Raw genomic sequence first — 13840 nt, 5'->3', positions numbered from 1 at the left:
CTTAGGACTCATCGAATTACTTCAGCTATAAGTACTTGATTATTTCTCAACATTGCTGCTACAATATAGAAGTGGACACTTGATAACTTGTACAAATGGATGTGGCAATATTTCCATTCGCTTCTATCAAATTACAGTGTCCATCACCCAGCCTTGTAGCACCATGTATAAAATTGAAAAGAATGCATTGTGCGGTCGGAGAATTTTTTTTTAAAATCATGCATACAAAGAGGTGAAATGACATTAAGAGTAAAACTTGAGACAGTACAGGTGGTCTCCAGGGTGTTCCTAAAATTGACAACAAACTATTACACAGTGTCGTAACTAGGATAGAAATGAATGATTTAAAATTGCCCAGGCTATTTGACACCATAAGGAAACAGACCTTGAAATATTATGTGACAGTAACATATTAGGAAGGACGGACCAGCATTCTGCTGCATGTGAGCAATAAATACTTACAGTAAATGGGATACGAAGGTGTGAATGAATAAATTGAAATAATCATTATCTTTGAAGAATATTATGCAGGCATATGTTGACTAGATTTAAAGTAAATACCTAATGGATTTGTGGAAATAGGCCAATTCTTGTATGGATCTCCTATTTGGCCTAGTTAGAGGGAGAATTATGTTCATTCTCACAGATGAGCAAATCAGAGTCAATTAATAACAGAAAAATAAAAACTGAATTCTAAAGAAAACAAAAGAAGCCAGCACAATAAAATAACTAAATACATCACAGTGCAATGAAGAATGTGAGTGAACCAGAAGTGTAGTTTTTATGCAATGATAAAAATTGCATCAATCAAATGACCAACTATTCTCAAATTAAGGCAACTAATCAGAGACAAAAATATTCAACATCTGGACAAAAGATACTTAAATGGAAAAACAAACTCGCTGATGTGGGGACCCGGCGACAGCAATTCCACTATAATTAGGCAAGAAAATAAACAAAATGAAAAGTGCCTAGTTTCACATTTTAAAATGGAGTGTCTTAGGCTGCAATGAGGCCACAGATACCTTTGAGCATTTAACATGAATAACACAGCTGTTTATTCATAACCAGACACAGGCGCTAAAAGTAATGGCTTGCTACAGTCAATTTCCACAAGGTCAATTACAAAGTAGAGCAATTTCAAAGTAACGTCAGTCTTGTATGCTGTCCAAAACCACAAACTGATAGGAAAGTGTTAATAAAGCTAAATGTAGGAACAGGGAGCGTGACCACTTCTTGAACTTCAAGCAAGCTGAAGTTCATGAGTCATAAAAATAGCCACAAACAGTAAGTGCCTAAAAGTGATGGAGAAGTATGCTGGTGTACTTAAAGAATTGGGACAGAAGCAGAAGATTCAGTGGACACAAGACACGGAAGCTATTGTGTACGAGAACTGAAAGTGACAAAGAGCAATCATTGCCAAAGTTAATTTTTTTTAGCTTGAACTGATGGAGAATTCTGTTAAAAAGAGCTCACTTTCAAAAGTCACAAAGCTTTTGAGCTTGTCAGCCAAAGACAACTTTGCTGTAAAAATAGATCAAAAGCTACTCAGAAGATGAAAATCTAGAACGTTGGCAAGAATTGTCCTGTTCTGGGAAACAATTTTAGCAAACTTGTTGATGTGAATGTCTTGTATGCAAAGCAGACAGGCTTGACGAGTGGACTGACTCAGTAAAAGTGCACATAGAAACTTGAAATTATATATGAGATGCTGCTTAGAGTCAGAAAATAATACAGCACAGAAATAGACCCTTCAGTCCAACTTATCCTTGTCAACCAGCTATCTTAAAATGATCTCGTCCCGTTTGCAAGCATTTGGCTCATATCCTTCCAAAAGCTTTCTATTCATGTACTCATCCAGATGCCTTTTAAATGTTGTACTTGTATCAGCCTCCACCATTTCCTGTGGTAGCTCATTCCATATACCTAACATTCGCTCCATGCCCCTTAGGTCCCTGTTAAATCTTTTCCTCTCACCTGAAGCCTATGCCCTCTAGTTTTGGACTCCACTACCCTGGCGAAAAGACCTTGGCTATTCACCCTATCCAGGCTTTATAATCTGACATTCCAGAGGTAAAAAAGCCTCAGCCTCTCCCAGTGGCTCAAACACTGCAACCCTGGTAACATCCTTGCAAATCGTCTCCGATTCCTTTCAAGTTTAATTTCTTTCCTATAGCAAGGAGACCAGAATTGAATGCAGCGTTTTAAAAGTGGCCTAGCCAATGCCCTGTACAGCTGCAACATGATGTTCCAACTCCTACACTCAATTTACTGACAAATGAAGCCAAGCATGCCAAATGCCTTCTTTGATATACATTCATTGTGGATTACTGTCCCATTTTTTGACAACGATTAAGCCAATTTTAACCACAGTGTAGAGCCAAGGAGAAAATAACAGAATTGTTCAAGCAATAGAAGTATCACCTCAAACACAATACTTCCCATTTTTGTACAGTGAGTCATGTTTTTTGCTTATGCATTACTCTGAGCAGCTGGCCACTTAATTCAACAGCTGCTTTTGTCGGTTGGATTTTGCTCGCCTAGATATGCGAAACCTGACATCTGTTGAGTAGAACTGGTAGGAGCAGGTTTGAACCTTGTGTCTTTCTTTGGATAACCAGGAAAAGCCTTTTCAGTAGTAAGACAATCCTTTATAATGATCTTCAGATGCCTTTCAGGGAGAAGCACAGTAATGTTATGGCACAGAAAGTGGCTACTTGGTTCATTGTACCTGCATTGTTGTCTGAAAAAGCCTTGTGATTTCGTGCCATTCTAAGTGTCTTTTCCCTCAAATCCTTGAAAATTTCAGTCATCCAAAACCATAACTGTTCAATGGGACATGCTTCACACGTAATTCCTATCACATTTTGCTCATTTACAAATCATTTTAAATCTCTGTCCTCTCATTATCAATCCCTTTTATGAGTGGAAACAGTTTCTCCTCATTCAGCACAATCATGATTTTGTAAACTTCTAATAGACTGCCTGTTCACTTTCTATTCTCCAAAGAGAATAGTCTCAACATCTCCAAGCTAGTCTCACAACTGAAGCTTCTTCTTTCTGGAAACATATTTGTAATTCTCTTCTGCAGTCTCTCCAATGTGTTTAACCCTTTTGTATTGTGTGGTGTCCAGGATATACTTGATACTTCAGCTGAGTTCTAACATGTTCAGTATAATCTCCTTGATCTTGTACTTGGTGCTTCTGTTATGCCCAGATGTTGCATGCTTTATTAATTGTTCTGTCCACCTTGTCCTGCCACTTCCAATCATCTGCAAAATGACAACCAGATCCCTCAGCTCTTACAGAGATAGTAGGAACTGCAGATGCTGGAGAACCTGAGATAACAAGGTATAGAGCTGGATGAACACAGCAGGCCAAGCAGCATCAGAGGAGCAGGAAGGCTGATGTTTCTGAAGAAGGGTCTAGGCCCGAAACGTCAGCTTTCCTGCTCCTCTGATGCTGCTTGGCCTGCTGTGTTCATGCAGCTCTATACCTTGTTCCCTCAGCTCTTGCACCCCTTTAGAATTGGACCTGTTATTTTGCTCAGTCTCTCCCTGTTGTTCTTACTAAAATGCCATCACCTCCCATTTCGCTGCATTGAACCTCATCTGCCAGCTATCAGTCCATTCCACCAAACTGTCCATATTCTTTTGAAGTTCTATGCTACCCTCCTCATAGTTCACATTATTTCCAAGTTTCATTTCATCCAAAACAAAAATGAAGTTTATCACCCGTACCTCAAAATTTAGATCATCAGGACACAGCAGGAAATCTGAGGATCTCAATAATAACCTTGGGAAGCTTCATGACAGACCATCCCCCAGCCTCAAAACTGTTGAGTAACTGTAGCTCTGTTTCCTGTCACTCAGCCAATTTTGAATGCCTAGAGGACTGCCTACAGCAGATACTGTGTCAGTTGGCAGTGGTGGGTCCAAAGGGAAAGGGGTGGTTGGAGGAGAACCTGGGGTAATACGATTTAGCGCAGGCACCTGTAAGATTCCTCACGTCAGTGTTTTAACATATGACAATAGGGGCATGCAGTTTACTCTGAACCAACAAGATCACAAATAATCAGTATTTGTGAATCAAATAGAATTTATTGAACAAGATTTTCAACATATTTAAGAAATTAGCAGTGCTGACAACATACAAGTTCCTGATCGTCCAAGGTCCAGGCAGGATTTCTTGAATATTGTCAGAACAGACAATTTTTCTCTCATCTCTGAAGGTGTGTCATATTAAAGTCTGCCTTGGAAGAATCACACAGATAAGCCATGGTAATACTATGTCAAAGACTTTTGAGTTTCCAATTTTTGTTACTTATTACATGGGTTGCTTATTTTTCATGAGGTAATCATTTAAATTACCTCTTTCCATTAGTTTAAGATGGGGGCCACCTGATGTCACCCCAGCGCGGTAACTAGAGACATGCAGGCTAAACAAATGTCCATCTCTAAGTCTCTATAGCTGGAAGCATTTGCAAGCAGAGACATTTAAATATCAGACGATCAGACGTTTTAAATGGATGAAGGTGTGATGATTAAGGGATCAATATTAAGTGTGAGCCATAAGCAATAGGTTGTTGATGGATGACTAATGCAGATATGTTGGTGTCAAACAATATGAGAGTCTAGTGGTGCACTTCATACAATGTGGCACTGAAAGATACACTCACTGACTTTGCCCACTTCTCTAAGGCTGGTGAACCTTTCTCAGTCCTGCAGCCAGGATCTCCAGATCTTGACTCCTGCTGTCAATAGTTCTGTTTGCTACCACAGCTTTCACAGTGGCAGACCCAAGTGTCTCCTGGTGCCCTTTGGATAGGCTATGTTTGTGTTCTCACCTTCCTACATAAAAGGTGCCTACTGCAGGCAGCATCGGACTATGCTCCCTCTCCTTCCTGTACTGCCATGATTCACTCTTCTTCCTGACCAATTTGTTCCTTAAACAATTGCTGAACTTGCAACAGCCGGAATGTAGCACCCTTTTAACAGGAAGAATCTAGATTTAGAATGTCCAGACTACAAACTCAGGTTCTATGCTGAGGTGTACAGCAACTCAAAAGTGCTGGCTGCATGTCTGCAATCATACAAATTAACAACCACACAAAGCTGTCAGAAGCAGTGGGCATGGATTCATCATTTATTTTGATCCTGCACTGATTTTTGGCACTCTGCGGATTTAATGTTTGCTGCCTTTTGAATAAGGAACAAAACCACAGCCCACTTCTGCTCTCTTCAATTCTCATAAATGATTTAGTGGAAGTACTCCAAGAGGAGGGAAATTCCTCATGTCCTGTACAACGTGGAATCTGATGCCAAAACTGCCCCCCTCAAAAATGGACTGTGTGATCACAATCTCATTTTGTCCTCAAATATTACAAAAGTAATTGCCCTCCACAAATCAAAGGAAAAGCATTTTAGGATCTCCTATGTTTGTGGAATGCATAATATAAATGGAAATTATTTATTTGTTTATTTACTGTCTGTACGTCTAAAATATGTCTCTCCCAAGTCCTTTGTGTACATTATCCTTTACCCTCTCTTTTTTTTGCACAATTTCAGAAAAAGCTCCCTGTTTTTCCACTGCAACTATTGTGCTCCTAAGAATGGGCAGAATAAAAATGAATAACGCATCAGGGACAGATTGGCAGCATTTTTGTTGCTATCTGCAAGCCATTTTCTGCTACATTATTTACTCCCTTCCAGCTGTCTCGATCTGGCTGCATTATTTAGTTACTCCTGGTTGACAACATGGCAGATGGGTGTGTGGAAAAACTAATGAATGGGTGAAGGCTTAGCCATCATTTTGGAGTAATTGGCAGAATTTCAGTTGGTATGCAAAGGGATTTAATCTCTCCTATTGCCCACTACTTAACATCATGTGTGAGCAGTATTTAAAATGTATCAGTTCATTTATTTGTAACAAATTAATAGCTATATTGAAAGTAGCCCACAAAGAAATTTCATAAATGTGATTTAGAGTATACTGCCAGAAAGACGTTTTCCCAATTTGCAGTATAGTCCTCCTGGGATGAAGAAGTGATTGAAATTGAAGTACTTCTTATTAATGAGTTAATGATTTTCAATTTCACTTTAGAATGTTAACAGAGTAAAGGATCTTACATATCCCTATGTGTCACAGTGCAGTTATCAGAAACTTCAAAACTCTAAATATCTTCCATTCATTGACAGAGAATGTCCTATGGCAATGTGTTATATCTCGCCCATCTTGTGACCCAAAAGCAGCCTTTGTCGTCATCTCAATGACAATACGAGCACAGCTTGGAGCCATGCCTTCCTCGATACCTTGATAAAATCTACATTCCTATACAAAGGGTTGATGGAAATATGTTTAAGTGAATTAATATTTAGTCACTCACAATGACAGAATTTCAATTCGTTGAATGAAACTTGCCAAACAACACCTGAAGTCATATTGTGGCTTCATTTAAGGGCTGAGTCAGTAACTTTCACATTAATGCATTGTAAAGAAACAGCTCATTCTAAAGAGTGTTGATGACGCTACAGGGGAGATTGGTTTTTATCAGAGCTAAATTCAATTGAAGCTAATGTATACACACACATGGACTAGAGAAAAAATACAATCAGGCTGGGTAATGACTACTGATATTTGGTTTCCTGACACTGCAGGGTCGAATGAATCTTCCTTGCCAGTTCTTCTGATAATGTTACCCAAGCTTGCTATCTATAAAAAGCACTTAAAACTTTAATAGAAATGAGAAAAATAATACTTTAGCTCCTACTTATTCAGACATGGCATTCTTCAAATGGAGTAAGGTTTGGAATGATAATGAGAACACTGACCTGGTGGATTTTCAATGGAAGGATTCTTCCTGAACACACCACAATGCCCTATGGGAACTTCAGTGAGGACACAATAATCGACCTCAGCGCATTTTTGTCCAGGAGAGGAAATGACACCAACCAGTGATCACACTCCTGCTCACTTATGCATGGATATGTCAGAGAGTGCAGGCATATGGTCATCAGCTGAAGATTGGTGATCACTTCGCTATGAAGCTAAATAATGTTGACACAGAAAAAGGGCAAAAAGAATGCCTCTGCTGTGGTTGGTTGGCTTGCCGAGTTGGTTTGTTAGTTAGTTCGCAGACGTTTCATTACCCTGCTGGGTAACATCATCAGTGCAGCATCCGATGAAGCGCTGTTGTGTTTACCCATCTCATATCTAAATGCTGGGGTCCATTAGAGTTGGTTACCTCATTTCAGGTTTTTCTTCACAGTAGTGTAATTATAGGGTCTAGTTCTGTGTGTTTATTGATGGCTGTCTTGGTAGAGAACCAGCTCTCCACTAAAATCACTATTCCATCCTTCAGACAACTTTTTTCATCAACATTATAATTTTAATCCATATCTGAACCCTCCTTCCCTCTTATTAGATCATAGCTTTCTGTGACATAATGCCCTCATGGACTGAGTAGACAGTAGGACCAATGTGGTTGAAATGGGGTCTGTCTGAAAAGAAGAGCTCCATCTTTTGTACCATTGCTTCGTGACCTGTAACTGGCCTTTCCACACCACACTTTCAGCCATGTATTTAAACCTCTAATCTGTTTAGGTCTATTCAAACACAATTTGGGTATTATTACCAAGACTATTATGTTTTGAGGGTCTGATTTTAGGTTTTATCTGAGCTCATCAAAATCCTTCGGGAGAAACTTATTCCTCGTTCTGCCAAGGTCATTGATTTCTAAGTGCACCACAATTATAAAATCTTCCTCTTCCTTCACCAAGCGGAGATGTCCCGATCCTGAAAATGAGAAAGCAGTGTAGCCTTCAGGCTCCTCGCTCACAGTCACAGAGAACAGTATCTATCTTCTGACTGTACCTTCCCTTATAATTACCATATTTCTTTTTGGTTTCTGACCCCCTGTCCTTTGGTGCCCGTTCACGTTGCAGTCCTCATCTCATCCACACTTGTAGTAAGAAGCCACTACCTGTAGGACAATGGCAAAGGCAAAGCCTCCTCCATCATTGCATTTTATGGTCACTTTCTAGCCAAGTTAGCTACAATGTCCTGCCCCTGACTGTTAACTAAATACAACATCAGCTAGTGTATGGACTGTAATGCTCTTCTGAGCCAGAAAGTTCCAGGCAATTCTCACCTGCCTGGATGCATAGGAATATTTCTGCTCAGATCAACAAATCTGAGCTTTCGTTCCTGTACATGCAGAAATTGCAGATCATGTAACAAACTCCTACATGCAGTTGGTATGGCAAACCTCCTGTATTACTCTATATATATTTAATCCACTAGTCTTACATAATCAGTTCTCCTGGTTTACTTTTAGTTTCTTTTAAGACATTGACTGAATGAGCTTATCTAAATAAAGCTATTTCTGTGAAACGCAGCGCAGTAGCTCAGTGGGGCACCCAGTAGATATGGTGTACTGTATCTCGATTTCTAAAAGGCATTCGACATGCCGCACAAAATGCTGCTGCAAAAGATAAAAAGGTACTTGGTGTTATGGGCAATGTATTAGCATGGATGGAGGATTGGTTAACTAACAGGAAGCAAAGCGTGGGGATGAATGTGTGCTTTTCTGGTTGACAATCAGTGACTAGTGGTGCACTTCAGGGATACATGCTGGGACCGCAATTGGTTACAATTTATACCGATGATTTGGAGTTGGGGACCACGTGTAGTGAGTCAAAGTTTGTGGATGGCACTAAGGTGAGTGGTAGAACAAAGTGTACAGAGGATTTAAAGTTTGCAGGGGGACATAGATAGTTTAATTGAATGGGCAAAAGTCTGGCAGATAGAGTACAATGGTGATAAATGTGAAATCATCCATTTTGGTGGGAATAACAGTAAAAAGGACTGTTATTTGAATGGTAAAATTTGCAGTATGCTGCTGTGCAGAGGGACCTCGGTATCCTTGCGCATGAATTACAGAAGGATGGTTTGCAGGTGCAACGAGTAATTAAAGCAGCAAATGGAATGTTGTCCTTCATTGCTAGAAGGGTTGAGTTTAAAAACAGGGAGATTATGTCACAGCAGTATAAAGTGCTGGTGAGGCCACACGTGGAGTAGTGTGTACAGTTTTGGTCTCCATCCTTGAGAAAGGATGGACTGGCACTGGAGTGGGTGCAGAGGAGATTCACGAGGTTGATTCCGGAGCTGAGAGGGTTGTTTTATGAGACTGAGTAGACCGGGATTATATTCATTGAAATTTTAGAAGAATAAAGGGAATCTTGTAGAAACAAATAAAATTGTGAAGGTAATAGATAAGATAAAAGCAGGGAAGTTAATTCTACTGGCATGTGAAACTAGAACAAGAGGGAATAACCTCAAAATTAGGGGCAACAGATTTAGAACTGAATTGAGGAGGAACTTCTTCACGGAAAGGGTTGTAAATCAGTGGAATTCTCTGCCCAGTGAAGCAGTTGAGCTTTAAAAACATTCAATGAGGAAGCCTAAGACAGATAATTTTCTCAACAGTACAGGAATTAAGGGTTATGGAGAGAGGGTGGATAAGTGGAACTGAGGCCATGAAAAGATCAGCCATGATCTTATGGAATTGCAATGCAGGCTCGAAGGCTGTGGTTTTTATGTTTGTACTGCTGCCTCACAACGCCAGCGAGCCGGGTTCAATTCCAGCCTCAGGTGACTGTGCAGAGTTTGCATATTCTCCCCGTGTCTGTGTGGGTTTCCTCCGGGTGCTCCGGTTTCCTCACACAGTCTAAAGATGTGCAGGTTAGGTGGATCGTCCATGCTAAATTGCCCGTAGTGTCCAGGGATGTGCAGTCTAGGTGGATTCACCATGGGAAATGCAGGGTTACAGGGATCGGCTAGTTCTAGGTGGGATGCTGCTTGGAGGGTCATTGCGGACTTGAGGGGCTGAATGGCCTGCTTACACACTGTAGAAGTTCTACAATCCTAGTCCTAGATTGTATAATATGAAAAAAGGTTGTTGTAAGGTTTCCTAGCTTTTGATAAACCGCTGGCGCCAAGTGCTAAAACACTAGCAAAATGTAAAATTCTTACTGCATTAAACTGCAAGTGATTACCATACACTCAAATAACATCACAAACTTTGCATATCCTCTGTACTTCCGACTTCTGTCATTGGGCAATGTTGTCTTCTATTTATTCCAAAGGCACTGTGGCTACATCAAAGCAAAACAAGACCCGGATGAGGAAAAAATGCAGTTCCATCATGGTCAAGGTAAGATTGAAATAATAAGTTCACATGAGGTCATACTTTGTTTGAACACAATAGGTAGGAAATGATCCAATTAAAGTCAATGAGATAAAATATTGGTCGGTGTGTGAATCCAGTGTTATGGGCAAGCCATAAGAACACTTCTTCTGTTTTCCTTCTTTCAATTCTCATTTGACCAGGACAGGTTTTTAAGAATATAAACGTATGGGGTGTATTCAACTGTCTGTATTAAACTGTATTTAACACAGACAGACAGACAGACACACACACACACACGCACACACGCACACACACACACACACACACACACACACACACACACACACACACACACACACACACACACACACACACACACACACACACACACACACACACACACACACACACACACACACACACACAGGGTTTATAATTTTGTTTTAAAAATAAAGGCAGTTCTATGTCTTGTATATGTAGTACTTAACACCCAAACTAGAAATAATATAAAAACAGTTGGACCCTCAGAAACCCATGCATTCAAGAGCTCGCACATAGAAGGTACAAAGTGTAGGGTATGGTTAGGCAAATGTCCGGTTATCTTCAAAGCTGCTAAGCCAGTGTTTTTTTTAAAAAGTGCTGCTGTTCAATCTCTTTAAAGTGAGTAAGTATTCTCAGCCCAATTTAAAAAAAAACTTTTTTCAATTTAAAATTTGGTGTCATAACTCCCACCTTAAATATAATCCAATTTTTTTTTGAGTGTAAATAGTCAGGTTAAAAGTTGTTCTCACTAAATATCAAAAAGTGAAATAATGTACATTTGAGGTATAATTACAACTGCTCTGAAATACGTTAATACAGATCCTTTCTCACAATCTGCAAGTTATTTTGATAATAAAGCCTCTTGAACACTTAATAAAGTCATTTAATTTGAATGATACAGCTAGATTATGAAATGCACCTTTTGAATCTTGTGATTTTGATAAGACAATTTGCATGTCTATGTTTTATTAGCTCAATACCTTGTAAAAGGAGGCCTCATTATGAACAGTACACCCGTTCTGATGACCAGCTGTTTTTCCCCTTCAACAGTCAGATTGCCTGGGAGTAGAACTTACGTCCATCCACACACCTATGAAGACCCCAATCAAGCTGTTCGGGACTTTGCAAAGGAAATTGATGCATCCTGCATCAGGATTGAAAGGGTTATAGGTGCCGGTAAGTAAGCTGCACCACAGGTAAAAGCGAGATAACAAAGTGTGGAGCTGGATGAACACAGCAGGCCAAGCAGCATCTTAGGAGCGCAAAAGCTGACGTTTCGGGCCTAGACTCTTCATCAAAAAAGGGGGAGGGGGTGAGGGTTCTGAAATAGATAGGGAGAGAAGGGGAGGCGGATCGAAGATGGATAGAGGAGCAGATAGGTGGAGAGGAGAGATCAGGTTAAAAGGGGTGGGGGTGGAGCCAGTAGAGGCGAGTGTAGGTGGGGAGGTAGGGAGGGGATAGGTCAGTCCGGGGAGGATGGACAGTTCAAGGGGGCTGGATGAGGTTAGTAGGTAGGAAACGAGGATGCGGCTTGAAGTGGGAGGAGGGGATAGGCGAGAGTAAGAACAGGTTAGGGAGGCAGGGACGAGCTGGGAATCTAGTGAGGAGAAAGGGCAGCTGTTTCACTTAATTCTTTTTAAAGGTGTAGAATCCAAAGAGGTGGCTTTTAGCTACCAAACCTGTACCTCTTGCTTTGCTCAATGTCAAATGGCCTCCTTCTGCATTCTAACAATTCCATAACCATGAACCTATGTTTCACTAAAGCCCGGCTAATAAGCCTAGGCAGGCTTTTTTGAACATTTAGGGTAGCGCCATTTTGATGTTGTCCTCACGTGACATGAACACACTGGTACCTTCTCTGATCTCCCCATCCTTGTTCCAGTGGCCCTGAAATAAATTTAGGTGCCCCAGCTGATACCACCTGACTTTAGCTGAAGGGACTGATTTTTAAACGTAGCCTGGTCCGGATGGATTTGATCTATTCAGCTGATTGGAACTTTTCTTTGAACACCCCTGTGCCCCACTTGCTGTTGCATTGTAAAAGCTGAGGATTCTACAGACATTTGAAGAGCCAGGCAGAGATTGAAGGAGAAGAGGCACAATGAATAAAGTTTTAAAGACTAGATTTACCTCAAAAGACCTATTTTGAAAGGCCTACCAAAATGCACACCCGAAATTCGATCTTGTTCTCATGATGAATTCACAGATTCACGACGTGGCAGGTCATGTTCAATTCCCATAGTGGATACCATCTACATACTTATGGAGTCAATAGTCTGTAGGTTTACGCTGATTTCTGAATATTTTCTGAATGCGGGCATCACTGGTTCTCTCAGCATTTTGTTACCCATGTGTAATTGCCCAGAAAGCAGTTCAGATTCACATTGTTGTGGATCTAGAGTCACATGTAGGACAAAAAGGGTAAGGATGACAGTTCCTTTCCCTAAAGGGTATTAATATTCACTGGTTTTACAGTTTGGCAGATTGCATTACATATGAACATGACAGAAATCTCATTCTCTTTTTCCTTTAATGGCCAGGTGAATTTGGTGAGGTTTGCAGTGGACGTTTAAAATTACCAGGGAAGAGAGAGATCTACGTGGCCATCAAGAGCCTTAAAGCTGGTTATTCAGAGAAACAACGCAGAGACTTCCTGAGTGAAGCAAGCATCATGGGACAGTTTGACAACCCCAACATAATCCGCTTGGAAGGGGTAGTTACAAAGTGTGAGTGTTTCTAACTGATTCATGACTCAGAATATTAATCCCCGGTTTCAAAGTTTGGCTCTTCAGCAATTAGTCAGAGATTGATTTCACAAAGTTGAAGAACTGTGATATAGCCAGGGAGTGTGCTGCATGGAACAAGCTTCCTTTAATGGAAATGAATCAGGACTGTAATTATGTCAGTGCAACCCCCTGACTTCAAGTAATTTACTTGCATTTGAGCTCTGGGTACTACATAGCACTGATTTAAAAGGGGGATTATCATGTCTTTTGGGAATATTTGGGATAGCCAGGAACCACCTGCTCTATAGATTGTGCTGTCAAACCCCACCAACGGTGTTAGCAGCTGCACTTTCCATCCTCCGTCTGTTGCGTGCCAGATCGGTTTTCTTCTCTCTGGCCCTTTCTTGCCCTCAGCTGCTCCGAAGATTTTCTTATCTTGCAGCAGTATTATAAATCTCTAGGAATTAAATGGTTAATCTTCAACAACTCAGGAGAAAAAAAATCAAAGGGACAATAAATTGCTCGATATACATACTTTATAGATGTATGCTTTTTGATTGCTTTGCTATGAAAAAAGTAAGAGAAATAAATTATGTTGTTTATGTTGATGGAACAGTTAGGAGTGGAAGATTTTCTGTTGAAATGTCTAGTGATATGTCCAATAATTTGGAACCCTGCCAATTTGAGTCCAGTGCTTCACATTGGGATGTGAGCCTCATTCAGGACTAGTTAGGTTCTGATATTTCAGTCCAGAGGAAGTGGTGGATGTGGGTACAATTACAATGTTTAAAAAGGAAATTCCCAAAGAATGATACAGGGTGGGCTTTGAAATCTCCATTTGTGCCAGAGGGCAGTGTTCAGTAGCATCCAGGGAAATTCCTGC

At 40.5% G+C, this 13840-nt stretch overlaps 1 protein-coding gene across 2 annotated transcripts in view; it reads left to right on the top strand.

Annotated features, from left to right (window-relative positions):
- Positions 1 to 13840, top strand: part of LOC125457606 (ephrin type-A receptor 3) — a 340233-nt gene that overhangs the window by 287005 nt on the left and 39388 nt on the right. The window contains exons 9-11 of one of the 2 annotated variants that reach the window (XM_059651018.1): positions 10146 to 10213; positions 11282 to 11407; positions 12772 to 12957. In XM_059651018.1, the coding sequence (XP_059507001.1) occupies positions 10146 to 10213; positions 11282 to 11407; positions 12772 to 12957 (380 nt within the window). Of the gene's footprint in view, positions 1 to 10145; positions 10214 to 11203; positions 11408 to 12771; positions 12958 to 13840 lie in introns of both variants that reach the window. The other variant, XM_059651017.1, reaches the window with a different exon arrangement.

This window comes from Stegostoma tigrinum, chromosome 14 (assembly GCF_030684315.1).
Source record: "Stegostoma tigrinum isolate sSteTig4 chromosome 14, sSteTig4.hap1, whole genome shotgun sequence".
Taxonomy (NCBI): Eukaryota; Metazoa; Chordata; class Chondrichthyes; order Orectolobiformes; family Stegostomatidae; genus Stegostoma; species Stegostoma tigrinum.
The sequence above is the reverse complement of the archived record's forward strand: the minus strand, read 5'-3'. Positions and strand labels throughout refer to the sequence as shown.